Source organism: Tyto alba, unplaced genomic scaffold, assembly GCF_018691265.1.
Source record: "Tyto alba isolate M040663 unplaced genomic scaffold, T.alba_DEE_v4.0 Super-Scaffold_30, whole genome shotgun sequence".
Taxonomy (NCBI): Eukaryota; Metazoa; Chordata; class Aves; order Strigiformes; family Tytonidae; genus Tyto; species Tyto alba.
This window is the reverse complement of record NW_024881305.1, coordinates 2,931,403-2,954,562: the sequence shown is the minus strand read 5'-3', so window position 1 is coordinate 2,954,562 and position 23,160 is coordinate 2,931,403. Positions and strand designations below refer to the sequence as shown.

The 23,160-nt window shown below is 58.5% G+C and overlaps 3 protein-coding genes across 26 annotated transcripts; all 3 read left to right on the top strand.

Moving 5' to 3' along the window:
• Positions 1-1,007: 1,007 nt before the first annotated feature.
• Positions 1,008-4,116, top strand: LOC116965583 (probable E3 ubiquitin-protein ligase makorin-2). 2 transcript variants are annotated; one of them, XM_033009547.2, is made up of 8 exons: positions 1,008-1,166; positions 1,776-1,895; positions 2,011-2,315; positions 2,573-2,664; positions 2,782-3,002; positions 3,204-3,314; positions 3,394-3,523; positions 3,614-4,116. In XM_033009547.2, the coding sequence occupies exons 1-8, from the start codon at positions 1,096-1,098 to the stop codon at positions 3,767-3,769; spliced, it is 1,206 nt and encodes a 401-aa protein (XP_032865438.1). In that variant the 5' UTR covers positions 1,008-1,095; the 3' UTR covers positions 3,770-4,116. The 2 variants fall into 2 exon arrangements, with proteins under 2 accessions (XP_032865438.1, XP_032865439.1); XM_033009548.2 differs by lacking the exon at positions 3,204-3,314.
• Positions 4,117-4,459: 343 nt separating this feature from the next.
• On the top strand, positions 4,460-11,106 carry FANCE (FA complementation group E). Of its 4 annotated transcripts, XM_042800313.1 has the most exons (13): positions 4,460-4,560; positions 4,756-4,811; positions 4,959-5,216; positions 5,512-6,139; positions 6,222-6,266; positions 6,579-6,638; positions 6,727-6,870; positions 6,948-7,071; positions 7,691-7,766; positions 7,900-7,966; positions 8,063-8,188; positions 8,329-8,423; positions 8,596-8,827. In XM_042800313.1, the coding sequence occupies exons 3-13, from the start codon at positions 4,993-4,995 to the stop codon at positions 8,597-8,599; spliced, it is 1,593 nt and encodes a 530-aa protein (XP_042656247.1). In that variant the 5' UTR covers positions 4,460-4,560; positions 4,756-4,811; positions 4,959-4,992; the 3' UTR covers positions 8,600-8,827. The 4 variants fall into 4 exon arrangements, with proteins under 4 accessions (XP_042656247.1, XP_042656246.1, XP_042656248.1 ...); XM_042800312.1 differs by having other exon boundaries at positions 4,460-4,811; positions 8,596-11,106; XM_042800314.1 differs by lacking the exon at positions 4,756-4,811.
• Positions 11,107-12,761: 1,655 nt separating this feature from the next.
• Positions 12,762-23,041, top strand: LOC116965565 (inositol 1,4,5-triphosphate receptor associated 2-like). Of its 20 annotated transcripts, none has more exons than XM_033009408.2 (17): positions 12,762-12,973; positions 13,726-14,135; positions 16,746-16,786; positions 16,866-17,019; positions 17,917-17,963; positions 18,389-18,465; positions 18,634-18,697; positions 19,012-19,087; positions 19,321-19,348; positions 19,974-20,114; positions 20,226-20,357; positions 20,647-20,794; positions 21,308-21,360; positions 21,998-22,048; positions 22,181-22,263; positions 22,354-22,467; positions 22,776-23,041. In XM_033009408.2, exons 2-17 carry the CDS (start codon positions 14,089-14,091, stop codon positions 22,933-22,935), a joined length of 1,416 nt encoding a protein of 471 aa, XP_032865299.2. In that variant the 5' UTR covers positions 12,762-12,973; positions 13,726-14,088; the 3' UTR covers positions 22,936-23,041. The 20 variants fall into 20 exon arrangements, 13 of the variants coding, with proteins under 13 accessions (XP_032865299.2, XP_032865298.2, XP_032865300.2 ...); XM_033009407.2 differs by having other exon boundaries at positions 13,723-14,135; XM_033009415.2 differs by lacking the exon at positions 16,746-16,786 and adding an exon at positions 15,368-15,593 and having other exon boundaries at positions 12,764-12,973; positions 13,723-14,135.
• The last annotated feature ends 119 nt before the right edge of the window (positions 23,042-23,160 follow it).

Here is a 23,160-nt window from a genome sequence, read left to right as displayed (position 1 = left end):
CATGATTCCCAGGTCTCTGCGATTCCCAGCTCTCGTAGCTGCTGTGGTTTTCCTGCCCGCGTTTGCCATCAGACCTAAAGTCAGCGAGAGCAGCTCATGAGCAGTGTCACAGCCTCGGAGCCGAGCGCTCCCCGCCCCAAATCTTTGCTGTGCCCTTGCTGCAGGGGTGAAGCTGGGCAATGAGCTCAGCCTGGCTGTAGCCACCCCAAGATGGGCAAGGGTGGGCTCAGGGACAGCCCGGCCACGTGCTGGCACCGGCTCTGCGCTTGCCTGGGTCTGAACACCCAAAAGTTTACGGGGAGCGGCTGCAGACCCCCAGGCTTCTCTCTGCCCCCCCAGTTTGAGTGCCCCCAGGGGAAGCCGTACCGTCGCCCCCAGCCTTTGCCATGCAGCTGGGGGGCACGGAGGGCTCTGAAGGTCCCAGCCGGGGTGGGGGGGAGCGGCGGGGGCGAGGGTGATGCCGCTGTGGCTGCTGGGAGGGTGACGGTGGGGACCGGCCGTGCCCACCGGCCGTGGTTCAACCCGGCGGGCAGCTCACCACCACACAGCTGGATGGGGGAAAGAACTGGAAAAAAAAAAAAAAGCAAAATGTGTGGGTAGATAGTCTAACAGGACAGAAAATGAAGGGAAAATCATCATCATCATCATCTACAAAACAAGTGATGCACCATGCAATTTCTCACCACTCAACACCCAGCCAGTTTGCAAGCAGCAGCCCCCAGCCAGCTTTCCCCCCTAATTTATATACTGAGCATGACACTATATGGTATAAAATATCCCTTTGGCCAGTTTGGGGCAGCTGTCCCGGCTGTGTCTCTTCCCAGCTTCTTGTGGCCCCCCCACACCCCTCACCAGCCTCCTCGCTGGCCAGGCAGTATGAGAAGCTGAAAAGTCCTTGACTTAGTGTAAACACTGCTCAGCAAGGACTAGAACATCAGTGTGTTATCAATGTTATTCTCATACTAAACCCAAAACACAGCATTGTACCAGCTAATAGGAAGAAAATTAACTCTATCCCAGCTGTGACCAGGAGACCATCCAAGGCCATAAATAGCCCTGGGAGGTCGCCCAGCCCTCTTAGCTGCTGGGAAGGAGATGGAGCCGGGCTCGCTGGTGGCATCTGGGGCATTAAGGGCCCGGGGGGCCTGTCTGAGACCCCTGTGCAGGTAGGGCTTTTGGGGGGGGCAGCTGGGAGAAGCTTTTGGGGGAGATAGGCTGGCGATGGGGCTGCGAGCCCCTCGCTGCGGGGGGCAGAGAGTGGTTCGTGATGCCCTTGAACCCCACACCCCCCCTGGGCCGTTTCCCCTGGAGGGCGAAGGGGCTGGAGGGGACACAGTCTGTCCGGCCGGCCACCCCCCTCTCTGGAGCTGGGGGTCCCCAGCAGCACCCCAGCTGGGCACCCCCCTCCCAGCAGCCCCAACCCAAGGGCTCCTGCCCCTTTCCATGCCCTCAAGGGGAGGCAGGGGCTGCCCCAGCCCTCTGGACCCCCGGCTTGTCTCCGTGCTCCCCTGGGCCCAGGCAGAGCCCCCCGACTTGGGCAGCGGCTGCTGGAACCCCCTCGGCCAGCCCTGCCCTGGGCTTCGTTTGCTTTGCAATTAGCTGGGAGATATGGCTGGATGGGGCAGGGAGAGCCCTGGCTCCCCGCTGGGCTCTGCCTGAGGGGGGGGTCTGAAAATATGGCCACATCCAGGCAAAGCTGGTGCCCCGGGGGGATTTCATTTTGGGGTGGCGGGTGGAGGGAACCGGAGGGGGACTGTGGCTTCTCTGGCTGGCAGGAATTTTGCCCGCGGATTCTGTCGATGGGGCCAGAGCTGCCGCTTCTCGCACGACAGAAAGTCAGCCCACATCTGCAGGCACTTCCAGAACGGGTTTTGCAGCTACGGAGAGCGGTGCGGGTAAGGAAGCAGTGAGGAGGAGGCCTGATGCCACGAGGATGGGCTGGGAGCCAGGCCGTGTCATGCCGGGCTGATGGGATCTTCTGTCTGTCTGTCTGTCCCTGGGCTCCTCCAGCTATGAGCACGTCCGAGAGGAGCCGGTGCCAGTGGGGATCCGCTACGGCCCTGTGCCCCCCGTGCCCCCCGGGCGCAGGGGCTTGGAGCCTGGCCGTCCGCCTGCGGCAGTGGCCCGTGGCTGGGGGGGAGCCCGGCACAGCTCGGCTCGCCCTGTCCCCCGCGTGATGCGCGTGGCCTTCAAGTTCGCGAGCATGGAGGGTAAGGAGGAAGAGAAAAACAAGGACAACATTCCAGCACCAGATAACGTCCCCCGTGGGGCCGCTGGCGGAGAATTTGTCCCTGCACAAGCTCAAGGTGCCTCAGGTAGGTGCGGGACCACTGGGGCTGAGGATACCGGGGTGGTCACGGAGGAGCATCCTGTGCATGTGTCTGCCCCTGACCCAAATCCTCCTCCCTCCATCTCTGGGCAGGGCCCAGCTGGGGCTGGGGAAAGCTCTCTTAGCAGCTTTTTTAGGATGGGGACCTTAACTGCTAAGCCTGTGCTCTCTGAGCAGCCAGCCTGCCTCTCTGATGATGGGGCAGGATGTGCTTTTCCCTTCTAAGAGCTCTCCTGCCTGCAGGCTCCCAGCAGCGAGGGCTGGGACTGGATCCCAATTCTCCTGACTCCAGAGAGGCAGTGGTGGAGACAGTGACATGGAGTAACCCCGCAGAGGTGGGCTGGGGGGGTCTCCTGCGGCCAGGCAGACCCCGTCCCCCCCCCGTGTTGGTCCCCTAGGCCGGTGCAGTGATGGAGCCAGGGGGTTGCAGTGTCTTGCTGCTCTGCTTGCAGGTCCCCAAGGAGCTGGGCGCCGCGGCGGCCCCGGTCCCCATCGCGGTGCTGAGGGCCCGGAGCGAGGTCGTGGTGTGCGGCATCTGCATGGATCGGGTGTACGAGAAGCTGCTGCCGGAGGAGCGGCTCTTTGGGATTCTCCCAAACTGCAGCCACGCGTACTGCGTGGGCTGCATCCGCAAGTGGCGTCGCAGCCGGGACTTCCAGAGCACGGTCATCAAGTGAGTGGGGATGGGGACGCGGCAGGGTGGTCACCGTCTGCACCCTGAAATCCTTCCTTGGGTCTGGCGGGGTGGCTGTGGGAATGGAGCGACTTTCCTTTGGGAACAGGCGCTTGGGAGCTGTGATGGGGATGCTGGGTGAGGTGCATGGGTGCTGACCCCTTTTCAGGACACCCACCTGCACCCGTTACCTTCACCCAGGGCCTGCCCAGAATGCCGGGTCACCTCCAGTTACTACATCCCCCACAAATACTGGGTTTCGGATGCGAGCGAGAAGCAGCAGCTCATCGAAACCTTCAAGGCGCGGACGGGGTGAGCGCGTGGCAGCGCGGACTGCGGGCTCGGCGCCGCCCCGGGAGCGGCACTCACAGCTACGCTTTGAATCCCACAGGAAAATCAGGTGCAAGTTTTTTGTCCAGAACCACGGTCACTGCCCGTTCAAATCAGACTGCATCTACCTGCACGAGCTGCCCGCCGGCCAGCTGCCGCAGCCCAGACAGCAGCAGCCGACGGTGCTCGTCGTAAGTGGGGTGGTGTGTCCCGGGGAGGGGGGGTGGCTGGGGCACGGACACAACTCGAGGCCGGGGCTCATCCTCTCTCCTGTGCTGCAGGAGCTCAGCCCTTCTCCCTTGGAGGGCTCCGATGAGGAGGACGAGATGTTCTGCGCGCATGAATGGGCTCTCACCCTGACGCTGACTGATATGACCCTTCGGTACTTGCATTGCGGCCAAGAGATGCTCTTCATCAACTTCAGCAACTCCAACTAAGCTGCAGGGTGCCCCGCTCAGCTTGGGTGCTGTTGGCGGCAAGGAAGTGTCCTCTGGAAGGGGGAAGCGTCTGCTTTTGATGTGTTTAGCTGCTCCTGGCATTGATTTGGGGCGACTCCAGGCATGAAGGGTGTTGCAGGGGTGGGGTGGGATGGAGAAATAGTCCGGCTGGTGTTTATCAGCCAACCCCGTGTCGGTGGCTGAACCCCAATGGCTCTCACATCCCGTTCCCCTCAGGAAGTCAGGGAGCGGGGGGGTGACAGAGCTGCAGGGGTCTCAAGGCAGTGGGGCACAGCCACCCCCTTCTCTTGCCCTCACCTCCTTGGTGAGGGTGCCCTGCACCCATGGGAGACCTCGCGGTAGCCGGGGCAGGGGGGTGGGCTGGGTGCTGGGGAGGGTTTTAATGCACATGGGGTTGGGGGAGCCGGGCAGCTGTGGGGCACTGTTTTAAACTGCTTTTAGCTAAAAGTAGAAATTATGAAATAAAATGGGCTGTGTAAAGTAACGCTGCCTGAGGGCTCTCCTTCCGGGGGCTGGGATGGCGGGGGGGGTACACCAACCCCCGGGGGGTGTGTGTGTGTGTCGGCTGATAGGGTTTGGCTTTAAGAGAATATTTGCATAATTTATAAATTATTCGCTCTGGGTTGATTTGCATACGTGGCGCGCTTTTTCAACGGGGCGGGCCCGGAAATGGCGCGTATTGCCGGCCCTGGGGCTCCGGTCCTGGGCACCCCCCGGGTGGGGACGCACCGGGCACCCTGCCCTCCCCTGCCCATCGTTTTCTCCCCCCGGTGAGTGTCTGCCTGGGGGGGGGGTTAGGGCCCCAGGGCCGCACTGCGATGGGGGGACCCCCGCCGGCAGCACTCGGGGGTTTTCCCTCTCGGCTCCACCCCCCCCCCCCGGGGAGCATCGAGCTGGTGGGTGAAGTGGGTTTAGAGGGGATCCCGGTTCCGTTGTGAGTCTCGGCAACGCTGCTGCATCCTCAGGTGACGGTGACGGGGATAACCACGGACCCCCCCCCCCCCCATCCCGCCGTGCACAGGTAAGGGCAGCCCCCCGAAACTGCAGCCGGTGAGGGAGGACCCCGCGGTTTGCTCCCCAGCACGGCTGGCCGGGTCCTGGATGTACCGCTCCTCCCTGCGCCCTTCTCGGTGCGACCCATGGTGAGCTCTCCCTGATTTTCTTGCAGGCAGCTGTGAACCCCCCCCCCCCCCCCAGCAGCGATGGAGCCCCGCTGCCTACCCTGGCTGCAGAGTTTTGACAAGCCGTGCCGGCTCCTGCTCCACGCGCTCGCCTCCGGCTCCTCCGGGACACTGGCCGCCCTCCGAATGCTGCAGCAGGGCCGGGTCCACGAGGGACCGGGGCAGGCATTTCCCTGGCAGGCCTTCACCACAGCCCTGTGCGCCAAGGAGCCCACCCTGGAGGGGCCGGAGGGGGCCCTGGCTGGGTGAGTCGGCTGCCTTTCCAAAACTCAGTGTTTTGTGGGAGGTTGGGTGTGTCTTAGCACCCAGTTCAGCACCGTGCATCCTCTTCCCCGTGGTTGCAGCGGTCCATACGTGAAGTCAGGATCATAGCAGGGACCTGCTGGTCTTCCCGCTCGTGTCTGCAAAAGCTGGCGAAGACGTTTGCTGCCTCCTCTCACTTCCAAGTCCAGTTACACCCTGGTCCATGGGGCAGGTTGGCAATAAGGACTTGGGGATTTGCTCTGACGTGTCACCTCTCCTTTTTCTCCCCTTATCCAGCAAGCCACGGCTGCTGCTGCTCCCCGTCGTGTGCCAGAGAAACCTCTTCTCCCTGCTCCTCGTGGTGCAAGCCGTGGTGCCAGGGGGCTGCCTCAGCCGGCTGCTCCAGACCCTGGAGCAGGATTCCCACGTGGATCCCTGGGTGCGGACACTGGGGGATCTGCTCCGTCAGGGACCAAGGGGAGAGGGGTGCTCCCCACCTCCCACTCCCTTGTCTTCCACGTGCCAGCAGCAGCTTCGGTGCCTGTGCCATAAAGTTGCCCAGGACAAACCAGAGGGGCGAAGGAAACTGAACTGGTGCTTCAGCAAGCAGCCCGGTGCCACTGGGGATGTGGCTGATGCTGTGCTTCACGGTGGGAAGTGCAAGAAAGTGTCAGAGGAGAGCCTGGAGTTGGATGAGGAGAGAGAGGCGAAGAGGCCGCTGCTGGAGGAGACAGCGTTTGACCCCCCAGGAGCCCAGGAGGGTGGGGATGGGGCAGGGGTGGAAGAGGTGGTGCCTGAGAAGCCTTTGGGAGACAGATCCCCTCAGAGTCCAGACGTTCCAGCAAGCTCCCAGCAGGATGCAGCTGGGGAGCCCAGGAAGATTTTTCAGGCAGAGCTGGCAGCAGAGGTCCAGTCCTTTCTCCAGGTACCTGGCAGACTTTGCCTTCCCCTTCCAGCCAGCGAGCCTTCAGAGTCTGATTTCTATTTCTTCATCTCCTTTTCCTCAGATGCATGGACAGAGGCTGAAAATGCTGCTGCAGAAGGAGTCCAATGTAAGTGGTTGCTTCTGTCTCTCTCCTAGAGCTGGTGATCTAAACAGGCTCATGCCAGGGCCTTCAGAAGGTTGGAGAGGAGGTGGGTTTCACAGGGATGACAGGAGAGAGAGATAAAAAGACAGCCCCACTGTCACCTCCCCTGGGTTCAGGTACTAATCCCTGCCTCGCAGGGATTTGCTGCCTGATGGGCAGCCTGGGAGGTCAGTGCTGGCTGAAGCGGGAGGGCAGTAGGGAAGAGAAAAGCCCCGGAGCTGTACTCTGTGGGTTGCTTTATTTGGTGTATCGCTCAAGGACCATGTTTCCCTGCAGCATTCAGAGCTGAGCATCCTGCCCGAGCTGCACGTCTTGAACAACTGCTCTCCTGGCCAGGTGAGCCTCCGTATCCTCGATGCAACCGCCAGTGCCGCGGAGGGCCCGCTGCTGTCCCTAACGTCCCTGTCCCCTCTGCTGTCCCCAGCTCGAGGGTCTATGCTCCTTCCTCCAGCTCTCCACGTGCCCAGAGCACCTCCTGGTCCGTTTCTGCAGCTGGCTGCTGGCTCTCACCCCCGACCTCAGCTACACCAGCGCGGCCATCCTGGCAGAACAGCTCTTCCTCAGGCGAGTAAGTGTGAGGCCAGAGGTTTCCTGCACCCTGTTTCCCTCACCACCTTCCCCACCTCCTGCCTTTTCTGTCCGTAGGTCCTGTCCCTCGCCCAGCCGCCCTCCCGCCATCTCATGGCTGCCTTCACTTCGTTTTGCTCCAAGTATTCCCAGCCCTTCTGTCGAGTCCTGGTGGCTGCGGTCCTGCGGGAGCCAGGGGAAGGTGCGGTGGGCTCGCAGAAGGCACGGCTGGTTCTGGGAGCAGCTGAGGGAGCTGGAGGGGGGCTGTGGGCTGCATCCAGCTGGAAGGGAAGCCCCAACTGCAGAGTGCTGTCTCCTGGGAGGCATTTATCACCCAAAATGTGTTGGGAACGGTGGAGATGGTGCTGGTTTTATCTGGGCAGGTGAACACTTGGGAGTTGGGATGGAAGAAGGGTTTACAGATGTCAGATGGAAAGAAACGGGAGGCCAGGCTGGTTTCCAGCATCAGTTCTCCCAAAGAACAGCTGCCATCCCTCCATGGGCTTGAGGATTCCTGACAACTTGTAATGCTGGGACCAAAACTGCCTCAGGGTGGCCCTGCTGGCACGAGAAGGCAGCCCTGCATGAATCCCTGCCACAGTAGCATCCCCTTTTCCTAGGGACTGGTGCTAGTTAAACCCTTGCTGCAGAAGGACAAAGGAAGCTGGATTATCTGAACAGTAGAAGGGGGGCACTACGTGGTTCCTGGGTGTTCTGGCTGGGATGTACCCCTGTGTAAAGGGGTGTCAGGGAGGGATGGGCATATCCCTGTGGATTGGGCAGCCTCTGGAGTCTCTCCTCCTTCTGCTTTACCCTTGCAGGCACTGAGCAGACCAAGCTAGTGTGTGAGCTCGTGGAGGAGTGCCTGGAGCCAGACTGTGTGCGACTGGTGCTAAGGTAAGAGATGACAGGGGTAACAGCTCTGCTTCAACCTTCGTGCCTGCCTCTGTGGGTCCAGCTGGCTCCAGCTGCTCAGGAGCACCAGTGGGGATGTGTGAGCATCACATCTCCTCTCCACTGTCCCTCGCAGCCAAGTCCTGGAGGTGCCTTTGTCAGAAAAGCTCCTGCCGGTAGTGCAAGCTGTGCTGGGGCGGCAGGTGAGGGGACCCCCTTGTCCCCTTGGGTTTCCTTGCTGGCTCCAGCCGTGCTGGAGCGAGGACCAGCTCTCCTCCCCACTTGTGGCTCTCTCCCAGGAGGTGCTACCCCCCGAGCTGTTCGATCTCCTGGTCCTCACCCTGTGCCGGCAGGCCCCAGCCTTCGCTACGTCGCTGAATTACGCCAAGCTGGTGACGGCTGTGCTCACTGTGTACCAAAGCCAGGTAAGACCAGGCTTGGGTCCCACAGAGCAGGTGGTGAGCTGGCAGCTGGGGCTGCAGCTGACCCAGGACCTGGCCTGGGGGTCTCGGGTGGGCTGCTGGCAGTGCAGCTCTCAAAGCTCCTTGCTCTTCCTCCGTCCCAGGTCACCCCAGCCCACCGGCGCAGTCTGGCTGCTGCTCTGGATTGGAGCAATTCTGCTCTGAAGAAATCGCTGCAGGCCATGCTGGAAGGAGCCGGGTGAGGTGGACGCTGTGCCCTCTGAGCTGGGGTCTCTTTCATGGGGGATGGCAGCCTCCACGTTCCTGGCCGGCTCCAGGAAGCGGGAAACTGATGAGTGCCAGCAGAAACCTGTGGTTGGTGATGGGTTTCCCTTTTCTTGATTTCTCTCCTCTTTCTCTCTTCTTCCCAGATGAGGGAACGGCAAGATGATGGCTTCCTTGGGCAGAGGATGCTTGTTAGGCGCTGGTAGCTGCAGCCCAGTCCCTCAGCGGGGTTCACTACCAGCAAGATGGAGACGCAGTGAACGTGGGCTGTGGCAGCAGTGCCTCACGCTCAGCCGGCTGGCCATCCCAGCACCACGCGTGCCCCGTGTCTTGAAGATGAGGGTTTTCTTGGTTAAACAATGACCACGTTTCCAGCCATCTCTGTGTCTGCTCTGTCCCCGGGCCGCCTCGGCGCCTTGCCGCACTCAACATGGCGCCTCCCGCCTGCCCGCCCTGCCGCGCTCAAGATGGCGCCTCCCTCCCCGCCTCTCCCAAGATGGCGGCAGGGGAGGGGCTGCGGAGGGGCGGGGCGACAGGCGCCTGCGGGCAGTGGCGTTCCCGCTCCCAGGCGCCTCAGGTCCCTGGGGTGCCCTGTCCTGGCGCTGGGCCCGCGGGTGGGGGGGGTGGCCGGGAGGTGGGTAATTGCATAAAGGTTACTTTTTTTTTTTTTTTCGGTAGATGGTTTGTGCCTAAAAGGTGGCTTTTTTTAAATCAGGGAAACAATCCATTATTTTTTTTTTGCATTATCGATGGAGTAATGTTGGCACATAAGTACTCAAAGCGTGCCTGACGGTGGGCTGCAGTGATCCCAAGGCTTTCTGTTCTTCTAGAAAAGGGGTTTCTGTCGAGCGGGTCCCCACATTACCCGACCAGGCAACGAGAAGCTGCAGAAGAAGCAGAAGCCCTTCTCTGCTTTCAGGTCCCCTTTGGCTTGACGAGCGTGCTGGATGACGTGATGTGTCCTACCCTGTGCCAGCACCTCTGATAACTTGTGAATCTGAAGAGCTTGACTGAGCATCTGTGTGCCTCATCAGCCTGGTTTGCAGGTGTCCCTACCTGTTTTAATCAAATGGTTAAAAATGGAGCAACAGGGCTGCAATATTTCCTGTGTGTACCAGCACCCTTGTTTCTCACAGCTGAGAAGCATGATGCCATCCCAGTGTCAGCCCTCTATGAAGCAAGTTGCTCCTTCCTTTCTCCAGGTCTGCACAAAGCTGGCAAATCTCCCTCTCTCCTTGCTCACAGTGGTAACCTGGTAGCCAAGGCAAAGAGTCATCTTGTCCAAAACCTGTATATTTCAAGTGGTTTTTTTTTCAATGTTGTGGTAGCCCAGAGCACCCAGCGAACAGTATCGCATGGTGGAGGTCACAGGTTCTGAGTTCTTAATGCCCTTAACACATTGATGAATCAAGACAGAAACTGATGTGGTGCTGTCTGAAGATGATAATTCTGGACCAGGCTTAACTGACCATCGTGCCTTTATCTTAGCTCGAATGAGCCAAGGCACAACTGGTACATTTTGTGCACATCAGCCTTTTTCTCCAATGGCTAAGCTGATTTCTGGGTTGTGCAGTGGTGATCTCCTGGGCTGTTTATCTGATCTGCTGGGATTTACAAATCTTGGGATACAGGAGAGTGAGATTTAAATTAAGAGTTGGTAGACTAGAATTTTCTGCTTTAAATATGCTTTTTTTTTTTTTTTTTCTGTTTTGCCAGGGCTTGCATGGGGCCCTGCTGTGTGTGTCACATTTCTGGTTTTTAATGTGGCAACGATGACACTTGCTGTTACAAGGTATTTAGTGACATCCTGATAAAAAGTGCTTCTGTAGTGTGACTGTGTCCAAATTTCTATCCAGTATCCTTGAGAACACCCCCTGGAAACCTCATCTGGGCACCTTCTGGTCAGAGAACTAGAAAGATAAAGATGGGAGAGAGTGGATAGACTCTCAGTTTTAACGGAGGTTTTGAAGCATTACATATTAAAGGAGCTATTTAAAAAATTCATAAACGTTTACATCTACAAAGGGAGAAGAGGGATTAAAACATGTAGGTGTGACATGTTACTGCTTCAAGTTTGCTCATTAATATTTAGACCCAGCCAGAGGAATGAAACCCTGAAGCATTAAATGATGCTCTTAACACTGAGAGCACAGATTTCTTTATAGTATGAATCTCTTAAGCTATTTTAGGTGACAGTGGACTGATGAGGCTTCAAAGTCTATGTTAGCTGGAGGAAAGAAACGTCCAGGGAGCTGGATTGTTGATGTATTTGCATACCAGTGAGTTAATGGCTGAGTATATTGAAGCTATTGTAGGGCTGCCCAAAACATGACATAAATAGAAACTGTGCCCTGATCATCAAGGTCTGAGCCTGCTATTCTGGCTTTATTAGGTAGCAGGCTGCAGTCTTTGCAGTTTCGCTGCAAAGCTTCTACCAAGTGACCTTGGTGTCGTTGTCCCCAGTGCTCTGTCTGGCTGTGGCTGTTGGTCACATGAAGATGACTGAAGACAAACTCCTCTCCAAAATTCACCTGGTTGTCAGCTTCCTGGTGTCCTTGCTGAAGAACTAGAAGAACACGTGCTGTGTATCTCTAGAGCACCATGGGGAAGCCCCAGGATCTCTATGGACTGGGCAGCAATAAATGGTTTGAAATTTGGCTGTGGCGTGCACCTCCTCCCTGATGGATGTTTGGTTTTGTAACTGCTTACTAGTATCTTTAGGCAACGGTCTCATTTTGACAGGCTGTTCTTGGCTGCTACGTGCCGTATGCAGCTTGCACTTCCAACTCATCTGGAGATACTGGGAGCTGTGTTTTGGGCCAGCCTACGTGGTTTCTTGCAAGAAACAGTAGTCAGGCAGGGATCAGCTTTGCAAACTGCAAGGGGTGTTCCTGTTCTGCTGAGAAGCATTATGCTGGCTTGTGGAAAGAGCCTTCTTAGCCCTGTTTTTGCTCATGGCCGCAGCTTATCATATACTGTGGATTCCTATGGGATGTACGTGCAAGATAACAGTCATGTTAGAATTGGAAGCAAACCCTGGAGACACTAGACATGCTGGTGGAAGTCTGCATGTTTATGTGGTGGTTGGTAGCATCTGCACGGAAAACTTTACTTTTGACTTTTCTTGACCCTCTCAAGAACTTTAAAATCCAGCCTGAACAATGCAAAGAGGTGAATGCAGCATAAAACACCAGTCAGGTTTTATAGTGCAGCAGAGCCTTATCCAGGAGTGGAGGGAGAGCCAGGGCTGGGTTTGTCCTTGTCCTGATTTATTAGCAGTGTTGATGAAGGCAAAGGGCTGAAGCTTTGTCTTAGACATTTCCTAGGCTGTACGTAGAAGGCAGTGTATAATTTTCATCCAATTAACTTGCAATATTTGACAGTAACTCCTCATCTGCTTCCTCTTCTGTTTGTAGAGATTTACCTCCTTCATGATACGGAGGGGAATTCCTTTTTTGGCCTAGTAATGGTTTTGTTTATTTTTTTTAAAGGAAATTAATATTATGCGGTTACTTGGGTTATCTGTCCACTCTGCCTCTTCATCTTCCCGCAGTGATTTTTTTTGAACCAATTTCATGACCGGATGGCCTTTCCACTCCCCAGGTGGCCTCTTGGTGCCATGATCAAGCAAACAGAGAACCCCCTTTGGGTGGGCAGAAGCATGCGAACACTGCGTCCCCAGCTGTTAAACACCAAACATCAGAGCCACATAGGAGCCAGACCACCTTGGTCCATGCAACATCTTATTGGAAAAGGCTGAAACTCAGCTGATTTCTTGAAAATGGTCTGTATCCATCCCCTGAGGGGTTGCCCCTTTCCAAGCAGGAGCTGCAGGCATGTCCAGGTAGTTGCTATGTCCCCTCCTGCAGCAATGCTGGGAGCTGACAGTCACCCTGTTAATCATTTGCATGTAATTCTCAGTATGCAGATGCAGTTTTGCATTAAAAACTAGTGTCTGTGACGCCCAGATGTGGGGCTGAACTGTTCTGGGGAAGGCTCAGCTGTTTCCTTTTTTCAACCTGGAATTGAAAACTGAACCAAAAGAAACAAAAACGTTTGTTCTTGTCTGTTTTTTTGCCAACAACTTTTTAATCATAATAAGAGAATCGTGTTCTCCCTTGGGTAGTCTGGTGGCTGCCAGGTCCCTGTCAGCTGGGGAGGCCAGGGCCACACAAAGATGAATTTGCTGGAGGGCTGGGGTTGCCTTATGGCTGGGCCCCCTGCACAGACCTAATAAATCACATTTGCCGCATCAGCAGTAGCAGTCAGTCTCACTCTGAGCAGCTTTCCTCCAAGAAGTGGATAATCCAGATGACCACGGTCTCTGTGATCTGAGCTGCAAGTTCAGCTCGGCTTCAGGAGGAGCCCTGGGAAGAGGCTGTCGCAGTAGGCTGCCGCATCGTTGGTGGGACCTTGCTGGAAGAAGACACAAGGGGCAAAGCCTGAGCCCACTGCCCCTTGCTGCTGCTCACCTCCCTGGGCTGGAGATTTCCCAGCAGAGTCTTGTTCATCCCTGCTGAACAGGTCTGTGCATGGGGAGCTGGGCTGCTTTTGCTTGTCTGAGGCTCTGCGATACCTAGATTGCAAGCCTGATTTAGGTGCTCTCAGGTTAAAAGTAAGAATACATACAAATCTCTGGGTGCTTTTAGGAGATGCTTTTAGAGGCTCTTTGAATGGAATGGTTTGCAAAGAGGGGCATTGCCTCTTATTGAACCCCTCGGCATGTGTGTGTGGGAGGGAATAGAGAAGTTTTTGAACAGAAAAGTCCTATTCTGGTGTGGGGAACCAACACGATGGTGTCCTTAGGTCTGTGTCCCCCATGGAGCAACTTGCTGCAGCCATAGACCTGCCAGGATCCTAGAGCAGAGGCTACAGAGCCTATTCTGCTGCCTGCCTGGTGCCAGGCTACAGCTCTTGGGGACAAAGTAGGGTCTCTGCAGGGCCGGGGCCAGCAGGACCAGGCTGTGTTGATGGCAAGGCACTGGTGTATGCAAAGGTATCTGTCCCTTATCCCCCTGGTTTTGTACCCTCTGTCTGCTCGGCATCATCCTTGGAAGGTGCTTTTACTGCTTCAGGCTTTGTTGAGGAGACACCTTGTTCTTGGCTAGAAAAAGCACTTAACAATAAAATACATAGTAAAGACCTGTGTGCCTAAGGGCAGGGGGTGGTCCTCGAGGAGGGGAATGCCATCGGGGCAATGGGCTTCATCTTCTGAGTCTCAGCCCAAAGGAAAAATATTTTCATTTGCTTGGGTCTCCCCTTTCTGAAATGAGGAGGTGCCTTGAGGCGAGTCAGCCCAGTGATGGGACTGGTGGTGCTAACACAAACCTGACTTCATGCCTGGAGAATTCATCTGTGTTTTGAGATACCAGCTGGCTGGGAAAGCACAGGGGGTAAGGGCCAGGGTGAAACCTCTGCTGCCTGGGATTATCACTGCTGCACAGCACCCAGGCTCGGCTGCCTCCGGATAGACATGCATGGACATACCTGTGGGATGGATCTGGCCTTGCCAGCATGAGCCCTGAGCATCCTCTCGCAGCTCAGGCCAGGTGACCTGCTCGCTCTGGGAAGTGTGTCTTGGCAAATCCTTCTCTAAAAAGAAGCACAAGTGATCAACCCTTGTACCTGGAAACTTGGAGATGGACAGCAAACAGAAGGATGGAGAAGAGAGGAAATCCCAGGGAAGGTACTTTAAGCAAAGGCAGAGGATATATAAGAATATAAGGGAACAGTGTCAGTTTGCCTTTCAGCATGTCTGGTGTCTTCCTGGTGCTAGTGGTATGAACTTAGGATGTGTTAGTTGTTATTAATTGGCGCTGATCATGCATACCATAGCTTGTGTTGCTAGGTATGAGTGTTACAGGGAAGATAGCATGGGAATTTGGGTCTATTTGTCCACTATGATGACACATGATTTCTCAGCATCTCTGCTTTTGGGTCAGGTTCGAGCAGGAGATTTTTGCCCCAAGAGGGGAAAACCCATCCCTGAAGCTTTAAGGACATTTGAAATCCTGACCTGGTGGGGACCATTGTTGATGGCCCTTTCCAAAGCCTCATCCCACTGTGGCACAGCACAACTCCTGCTTCAAAGCTGCAAATGGGCTCTTGCAGCCCTTCCTGGCTGCTCCTTGGACCTGGGGCTGCATCCTGTGCTCTTGGCAGATGGGAATGAAGCTGGGCCAGCCCTTCCCAGGGGCTGGGAGATGCTGTTTGCTGGCTCCAAAGAGAGATTTGCAGACCCCAAGGACCTGCCTTGTTCCTCGTGGTACATCAGGGTCCCTGGGCGTGGGGGGCTAATAGCAACTGCCTGCCTGCAGCCCAGTCCTCTGTAGCACTGAGCATCGAGTCTGACTCCACATAAGCTCATTAGGGGAAGAAAGCAGCTTTAGAAGATGTGATGTATTTGAGCAATGGAGTCGGGCAGGGGAAGGGGCAGTGGGGGTGGTGACTGGGGGAAAGTGGGGCTGCTAAGAGGGGCAGGAGGGATGGGGGTCCTGGGCAGAGTGAATTCCCTGAATCATCAAATACGATGTTACAGGGGCTCCTTCTCAGCCATCCTGGTTTAGCCTGGTGCTGTGCCCCCCTGTGAAGGCATGGGGGGGGGGGGATCCCCCATCTCTGAGGAGGTCCTGAGCGCCACTGCCCTGCCCTGAGCCTCCTGCCTGAGAGATGCTGGGACTCAGGTCCGCTCCGCTCTGCAGACCCCAGGCACAGAGGGAGCAGTCACGGTCTCTCCCAGCTCTGGGTAACAGCTCTCACCTCCCAACTGCGGGTGCAGGATCCAGCCCTGCGCCGAAATCAGAGGTCGCCTGGCCACCTGCAAACGGCTCAGCCCGCCCCGGCCCCACGCAGGGAGCTCCCAGCCGCTCTCATCTATGTCCTTTAAAGGCCTTCTCGCATCCAGCTCTTCCCTGGCAGATCCTTCTGCTGCAGATGCGATCGCTCTCCCTTCTGGGGAGAATCTGCTGCCTGCAACTCGCACCGTGTGGGGCCCCGGCACCCCGCGACCCACCGTCTGCCAGCCACGCCGCATCCCCTGACCCCCCCCTCCCGGGTCTGCCGGGAACCCGACAGCGCTGAGTGCCGGGTCCGAGCTGGGTGGCCCCAGCATCTGCCTTCGGCTGCTTGAGACGAGTTCAGGCAGGTAACGACCCGGGGAGCGTTTGGTAAAGTTGCCAAGGCAAGGGAAAGCACTCGGTCTGGCTTCCCCAGGGGGTTGTTTGTGCCACGCTGGGCAAACAAGCTGCGTGCCTCTGTATTTCCATCCGTAAAACAAAGATGATAAGCTAGTGTAAAGCTGGCTGAGCTGTAGTAAATCAGCAGGCTGCAAGGTCTGCTGTGGCTGTTAAGGAGCCAGTTCTTTGCAGCAGGGAGCAGCGCTCGGGAAAACTCTGATGCTCACTGATGTGATGAGTTTGGCTGATCCCTGGTGGCCGGGAGCTCCTGAGACCCTGGGCAGAGGTGTTTGGGACAATTTCCAGTGTGCAGGCATGAAATGGGCTTATTCTGACAGATGCCAAGTGCTGCTTGCCTTTACACTTCCATCAGAGCTGAGCAGGCTTTGGGAGATGGGAGATGGTCCCTCTTGGCAGGGGGACGAGATGGACAAAGGTCCCGCTTGGTGCTGGTGTGACCTACACAGAGCTTGGTCAAGGCTTTGCACAGGCACGTGGGGCTTCAAGCAGTCCCTGCTCTCTGTCCCCTTAAATCTTTACTGCATTCCGTGTCCTGACCAAAAAAAAAAAAAAAAAAAATCTTTCTACCCCCTATCTGCATGTCTGTGGGCACAGCTCCTGAGGAGACACGTCCTGCAAGAGAGTCCCTTCTGCACAGGGAATTTACCCTGGGCTGGGTGAGGGAATCTGTGGACTTTCTGCCAGCTTTCTCTGCTTTTTAAGCACAGTAAAACAGCTTAAATTAAATGTCCAAGCTCCCTTGGTCTCAGAAATCTCTTATATTTGTCTATCTGAGAGCTAGCCTGGCTGGGGAATGCTCGGGGATCAAACTGTCCCCTGCCTGGGGTACAGCAGGTTGCTCCTGCTCTGCACTGGGTGCTCATACTGGTAGGTGGGTGCAAACTTATCTCCCCCCCCACGGAGATGACCCACATCACGAGCCCCAAGCAAGAATCACCCCATGGGAGGGAAACGAGGGCGGCGAGTGGGAAAGTCCACCCTCAGCGCTGCACAGAAACGGGGCTTGTATTAAACTCCTCATTCGCCTCGCTCTGTGCCCGACCGAATCCCAGCAGCATCCTCCTGAATCGCAGCGGGCCTCCCCACCTCTTTTCCCACAGATGCCTCCACGCTAAGCAGAGGAGCTTGGAGCTCCCGCTGGGTGAGAAAATACTTTAAAAATATAACATTTAGAGGCGTTCTCCCATCTGCGCACAGCTAATATGTGTCTCTCATGATAGGTGTGCTGGTCCTGGAGCCTCCGCGCTTTGCAAATGAAGCCGCTCGCAGGGACCTCGCTGGGAGAGGGGTAGAGGAGGTGCAGGCACTCGCCCAGGGGTGCTGCCGGTGGCCGCGGCAGAGGACGAGCTGCCAACCCAGCCCCTCACCTCGGAGGTATGTGCACGAAAAGCTCAGCCCGCAGCTCTCGGGGTGCTAGTGAGGATGGGACAGGGGCGATGGTGCCAGGCAAGGGGGGGGGACACTGGCTGGAGCATCACCCTGCTCTGAGGCACTGAGCATCATTTCAGCACAGCAACTCCCTTCTCATGTGACCGCTGCTCCCAGGGAATGATCCCCGTGCTTGCAGAGAGGAGAGTTTGGAGGAGCAAACCTTTGCAGGAGAAAAGTTGGGGAGTTCAAACCCTTTTCCAGGTGGGTGCTGAGCTCCAGCATGAGGCCACGGAGGGCTGTTTGCACAGCAGTCCCTCTATCTCCATGCACAGATGACCTGCCATCCCTGGCGTGCTCCAGCATCCCCAGCCCCAGCGAGCAGGGGTGCTACAGAGCTGTCAGACTTCCTTGCACCCAAGACAGGGTTTTGGGGTGGCAAGGCCCATCCTGGTGACTTTGAGAGGGGCAAGAGCATGTGCCACAGCCTGCCGTCCCCCCGTGTGACGGTGACGTGAGATGGCGCCCGGGCTCTGCAGGCAGCTGGGTTTGTTGTGGTGCCTGCGAAGAGGCCGGCTCGCAGCGAGGTCTGCTTGGCAGCCAGGGCAAAAAAAAAAAAATTAAAAAAATAATAATGTGCTGAAGAGAAGCACGGCGGCCGTGGGCCGGTGACTCATTGCTGGCTGGAAACGGCTTCAGCGGGCTCCTCGGTGGCAGCTCTGCAGCGCCAGGGAGAGCGGGGACAGGGACGGAGGGAGCTGCAGAGGATGCTTGGGAAGGACCCAGGTCCGGAGCAGCATCCCTTTGAGGGGTGCCATGGTGGCTGGGGGAGGGCAGAGGGGGTGGGATGCTGCCTCTGCTGCCCGGAGTTTCTTTGGGGTTTACTCAGGCTTCTCTCTGCAGGGAGCAGCAGGCAGAGCTGGCTGGGCTCCCCGCGGCTCCAGATGAAGGTAAGGGCAGCCCAGGGTGGGGACTGGGGGGAAAGGGGCGGTTTTTTGCACCCTGCCCCACTGAGCAGCATTGCATGGGTCCCGCAGGAGAGTGTCCCCTGGCCTGGCAGCACCTGCCTGCAACCCCACACCCCTGCCAGCCCTGGGACCCCCACCCTGTCCCCTGGATCTGCCTCTCCAGCTGTAACCCACAGGCTGCACCAGACCCCTCGCCCACCTCCCCCTGCCCTGGCCCAGCCTGGCTGCAGCTCCCTTAACCCCACAGGGGTATCGGGGGGGGGGCACCTGCCAGCCCATATCCCCTGGGAGCCTACAGGCTTCTTCAGAAATGCCAGCAGTGTTTTTTTGGGGGGTGTCCCTTAAAGTGGTGTCAGGCTGGGGAGGGGACGCTGCTGCCCAGCTCCCACCACACTTTCTGTCCCCAGGGAGGATGAGCAGTCCCCAGGGGCACCCAGATGGGGCTTTGGTGAGGAGCAAGCAGAGTGTGGAGCCTGTCAGTGAGGTGAGAGGGTAGGGAGGGTGACAGGTTGGCGGGGGGGGGGGGGGGGCCTTTCCTTCCCTGGCCCCTCAGGCTTGGCCAGACCCCCAGCCTCTTGGTGTTGCTCTTTTTGGGGATGCCGTCCAGCACCAGGGAGGGATTTACTCCAACAGTGCCCTTGTGCCCCCCCAGGTGCCAGGCACGGACAGGCAGGAGCTGGCTGTGCACAGCAGGGACGGTGACGGGACCGAGGAAGGTGGGTCACATGCCACATGTCACCCATGCCACATCCCAGCTGGGTCCCTGTGGGGGAAGGCTTTTGAAGTAGCTGGGGACAAGCGTGGCAACAGCATGTCCTGATGGGGGTCATCTCCCTTAGGGGAGATGGGGAAAGAGGGGACTGACCTGAGAAGGGGGGACCTGAAGTCCCTGATACTGGGGGAAGGATTGGGACAGTCCCACACCATGGGCACCTGCTCCATGCTGGGACAGTAGGGCAGGAGGAGGAGGAAAAGCCAAGGAAAAGCGTTCACATGTGGTCTCTCCCGTGGCGTTACTGCCTCCCTGCAGATGCAGACAACCCGGAGGATCTCCTGCTGAGTCTCCCCAGCGAGCTCTCGGTGCTGGAGCGACTCGGCTTGCACAGGTAAGTCCAGTCAGCACCTGTGTCCCTCCTGGGGCTACGAGACAAGGGGGTCCCTTGGCACCATGTTGTCCAGGGATTGGACTTTCCTCCTTTTCCACTGCACAAGAGCTGCTCTCCAGGCAAGAAGCACTTGGGTCCCCACTTCTAGTCGTGACTGGGGCACCCCTGAGAACAGGCCAAGGGCATTTTCAGCATGCAGTCCCTCATCCCTGACAGCACTTCTCTTTCTACAGGGTGGCTTTGACGGAGCAGGACGTGGAGGTGAGGGCTGGGAAGGGGGACAGAGGAACGGTCGCCTTGCTGGCTCACAATCCTGGGGCTGTGCCCTTGCTCCTTGGCCACCCTCCAGGCACCGCAGTCCCCTGGCAGCTGCTTTACAAATCCCTTTCCCAGTGATGCCGTTGGCATTTGGAGGCAGCTGCATTTCCATGGCAAGATGAGCCCCCACCCTCTGCGCACCCGGCAATCCCACAAAGTGCTCTGCAGCTCACCGAGAGCTCCCTTAGCCAGGGACGTGATGGAAGCTGCGCTAATAAAAATAATTTTCTTGCGAGTGCCAGGGCTGAGTCAGGCTCCACTGTCAGCCGGGACCTGCAGTGAGGGCTGGCGTCTGCCCGGCGCGTGCTCTTGCCAGGAGGGGTTGGGATTTCCACACGTTATCAGCTGCCTGGGGGACATGTCTCGGTCAGGTTGGCCTCCTACAGGGACTGTCCCCAGCATGTAGCAGCCTAATGGGTACTGAGGCAAGACAAATGCTAATTATCCTTTGCGCTGCCCTGCTTGGTGGCATGCTAGGGGTTCTGTCTGTGCCTTGGGGACAGCAGTGCATGGCTCTGGTGGCTTCCCCTTCGTGCTGTGTCTCACCTCTCGCCCTCCCACCCCACAGGCAGCCTTTGCCCACCTCGCCCTGGCTTTTCGCTGCGACGTGTTCACCCTGCGGCAACGGATGCAGGTGGAGAAACGGGCACGGGATGCGGCGGAGGATAACATCCAGGAGGAGCTGGGGCAGTGCCGGGCTGCCCTGGAGGTAGGTGGGCACCAGGGCATGGGGGCTGGCATCTGCTGGGGACATCCAGCCCCGGGGGGGGGGTTCAACTCCAACTCCCGGCTCTGGCAGCGCCATCCTCTCCCTCCCCAGAGGCTGGGCCCATCCTGCACTGATGCGGGCTGCAAGGAGATGCTGGAGCAGCTGCAGCACAGTCTGGCTGTGCTGGCGGCTGCTGTCGAGCGGGCAACCGGCGCCGCAGAGAAGCTGGGGGCTGTACATCAGGTCTGTGCGTAGCCTGGGACTCCTGCCAGGGCTGGGAGAGATGGAGGGTGCTGTGACTGGGCTTGGTGACCCATCCCTGGCCTTTCTGGGGTTCATCCTTCCTTGTGGTGTTGGCGTTGACCTCATGGGGGTGCAAGGGATCTGCCTGCCCTCGGGAGCAGGAAGGGGGATGCACCTGAACCCCCTGGGTGGAGGCACTGTGGGATGCACGGTGAGGGACGGGCAGGGACCCGGGTCCTTAGGGACAGGGAGATGGGGGGGCCTGATCCCCCACCCTGCCCGGCCGCAGGAGGCCCGGATGAGCCGAGCGGCGGAGGTGATGGTCCAGCACGTGGAGAATCTGAAGCGGCACCACAGGCGGGAGCACGCGGAGCTGGAGGAGATGAAGCGCCTGATCCAGCAAAACTCCCGCAACCGGCAGCTGGCGGAGACCCAGGGTGAGGTGGGCTCTGCCGCCGGGGCCCGCGTGGGGTTTGCGTGGGGCCACCCTGCCGGGATTCGGTCCCAAACCCCCCTGGGGGGTCAGTATGACCCTGTGCCGCCGCAGAGCCTGCGGGTTGTGCGAGCTGGGGACTGGGGACGGGTGGCAGCTGGGACCCGATGACAAATGTGAGGGGCCGCTGTAACAGCAGACGCAGCGTGGGAGCAGGTGCCAGTGGCCAGAGAGCCGTGGTGCTGCGGCCCAGCTGGGAATGCGGGGCGGGGGGCACGGGGCACACAAAGGACGCTCTGTCCCCGGATGCCAAACCCCACGCACGCCATCCCTGTGCATGCAAGCAAGGTCCCCGCCGGCTGGGCCACCCCTGTGACTTGTGCCAAGCACGGAGCGTGTGGCCAGGGCAGCTTTCGATGGGAGGGAGGTTTGCAACCATTTACGCATCAGCCCTGTCTTAATTTTGTGAGGGGGGGGGGGGTGTGTGTGATGTAAAGCTGCTTCTCTTTGCTCCCAGATGACACAGAGCCACGGCAGAGGCCTCACCCCTTGATGCGAACTTTCCAGCAGGTAACTGGTCCCAGTTTAGCAGCCCCGGAGCCACTGCCTCCCTGTGCCCTGCTGCTCTCCCTCGCCCTGTGGTCCCCACGCACCCGCTAGTCCCCGGGAAATTCCACTCCTGCCAGCTGCTTGCTGTGGGCAAGGTCTGCTAGAAATGCCGGGGGTGAGGCAAAATGTAGGGGCAGCCTCCGAGGGTTGTGGGGAGACAGGGTGCCCGGGGTTGGGGAGACAGGGTGCCCGGGGTTGGAGGCTGCTTGTCCAGCAGATCTCAGGCAGGTCCCTCTGCATTGCAGGGTCATAGCGCGAGAGCCGCAGGCTTGGCTGTTCTCTAGCACCAGCTCGAATTCGGCACTGATTCCCCTACAGCTCAAGAGGTAGGGGAGCGCTCGGGGAGGGGGTTAGGCAGCCCCACCAGCACGGCTTGAAGCAGTAAGGACAGGCACAAACCTCTTGGCTTTGACCTTCCCTCACCTCACCAGCTCTCTGGCTTCCCTGCTTAGTGCCAGGGCCAGCGGGAGGCTGGCAGTGTCCCTCCCTTCTCCTTGGGGTGTCCCTTGCCCGTGCTGGGGAGGCAATGGGGAAGGAGGGGATGGGGAGCACGGGGAGGCTGCCAGCGCGGTGCTCATCCCCAGCCCCTCCATTGCAGGGGTCTGCCCGCCGCAGAGTCAGCATCGCCGTCATCCCCAAGCAGCTCTTGGTAAGGACACGCGCCGGGGGGGGGACACACACGGATGGATGGGAGCCGTGCCCCGCTGTCCGACACGCGTCCCCAGGCATGGTGCTACCGGGGGTCTGGGTCCCCACTGATGCTCCCACTTTTGGTGCCCAGCCAGGTGCCAGCCCTGACAGCCAAGCAGCCTCGGCCGGCGAGCCGGAGAGGGAGGGGGCTCAACGCCGGCCCAGCACCCAGAGGTAACCACACCGGGTGGCGGGGAGGCCACGGCACCGGCTGCCGCTGGCCCACGGGGGGACAGCACAGCACCCCATCCTCTCCTTCCCCAGGAGTGAGCTGGAGCTGCAGGGCCAGGCCAGCGCCGTGACAGGGGAGCCGGTGGCCGAGGCAGATGGCAGAGGCTCACGGGCAGGGGACGAGGAGCTGGAGCAGCTTGGGCTGATGTGAGCAGCACCCTGCATGTGCCCAGCATCCCCCCACACACACCCCACGGCTGATGGAGGTCCCACAGTGGCCAGCATGTAGGAAACGAGCTGGGAGATTTGGTGATGGAAGGCTGGGATGTTGCTTGGCTGCCCCTGTTGTGCCTCAGTTTCCCCTGTGTCCTCCCCGGGCTTGTTGCATTTGGGTTTGCAAAGGGGCCAGTGCGGTTTGGGGCTGAGTTAAACGCCGTCCTCATCCTCAGCTGGGGCAGAGGTGGGACTTGCTCTCCCCCCCGGATGACGACTGTCCGCGGTCACCTTCTCCCCAGGTCCAAGGGCTCTGCGGCGGAGCTGTGGCGGCCATGGCTCTTCCTCCCGCAGCACTACTGGGTTTTCTTCTGGCTGCTTCTCCTGAGTATCGCCTTCCTCCTCCTCCTCCGCATCCTGGAGCTGCAGCGGCTGCAGCCTGCGGCATCACCCAAGGCCTAGCCGGAGTGGGGATGGGGAGGCGGCCGGGAGGCCCCGCTCCTCATCACTGCTCCTTCCCCGTGCCATAACACACCACAACCCTAGAATAATAAAATCGGAGGAAAAACTGGGGGATTTTCAGTGCTGGAGCAGGGAGGAACATCCTGCGCTAGGATTTGAGGTTTTGTTGGAGGCAACTTCCAGGCGTGAAGGGCTTGGGGAGCTGCAGCAGCCCTCATTGATGCT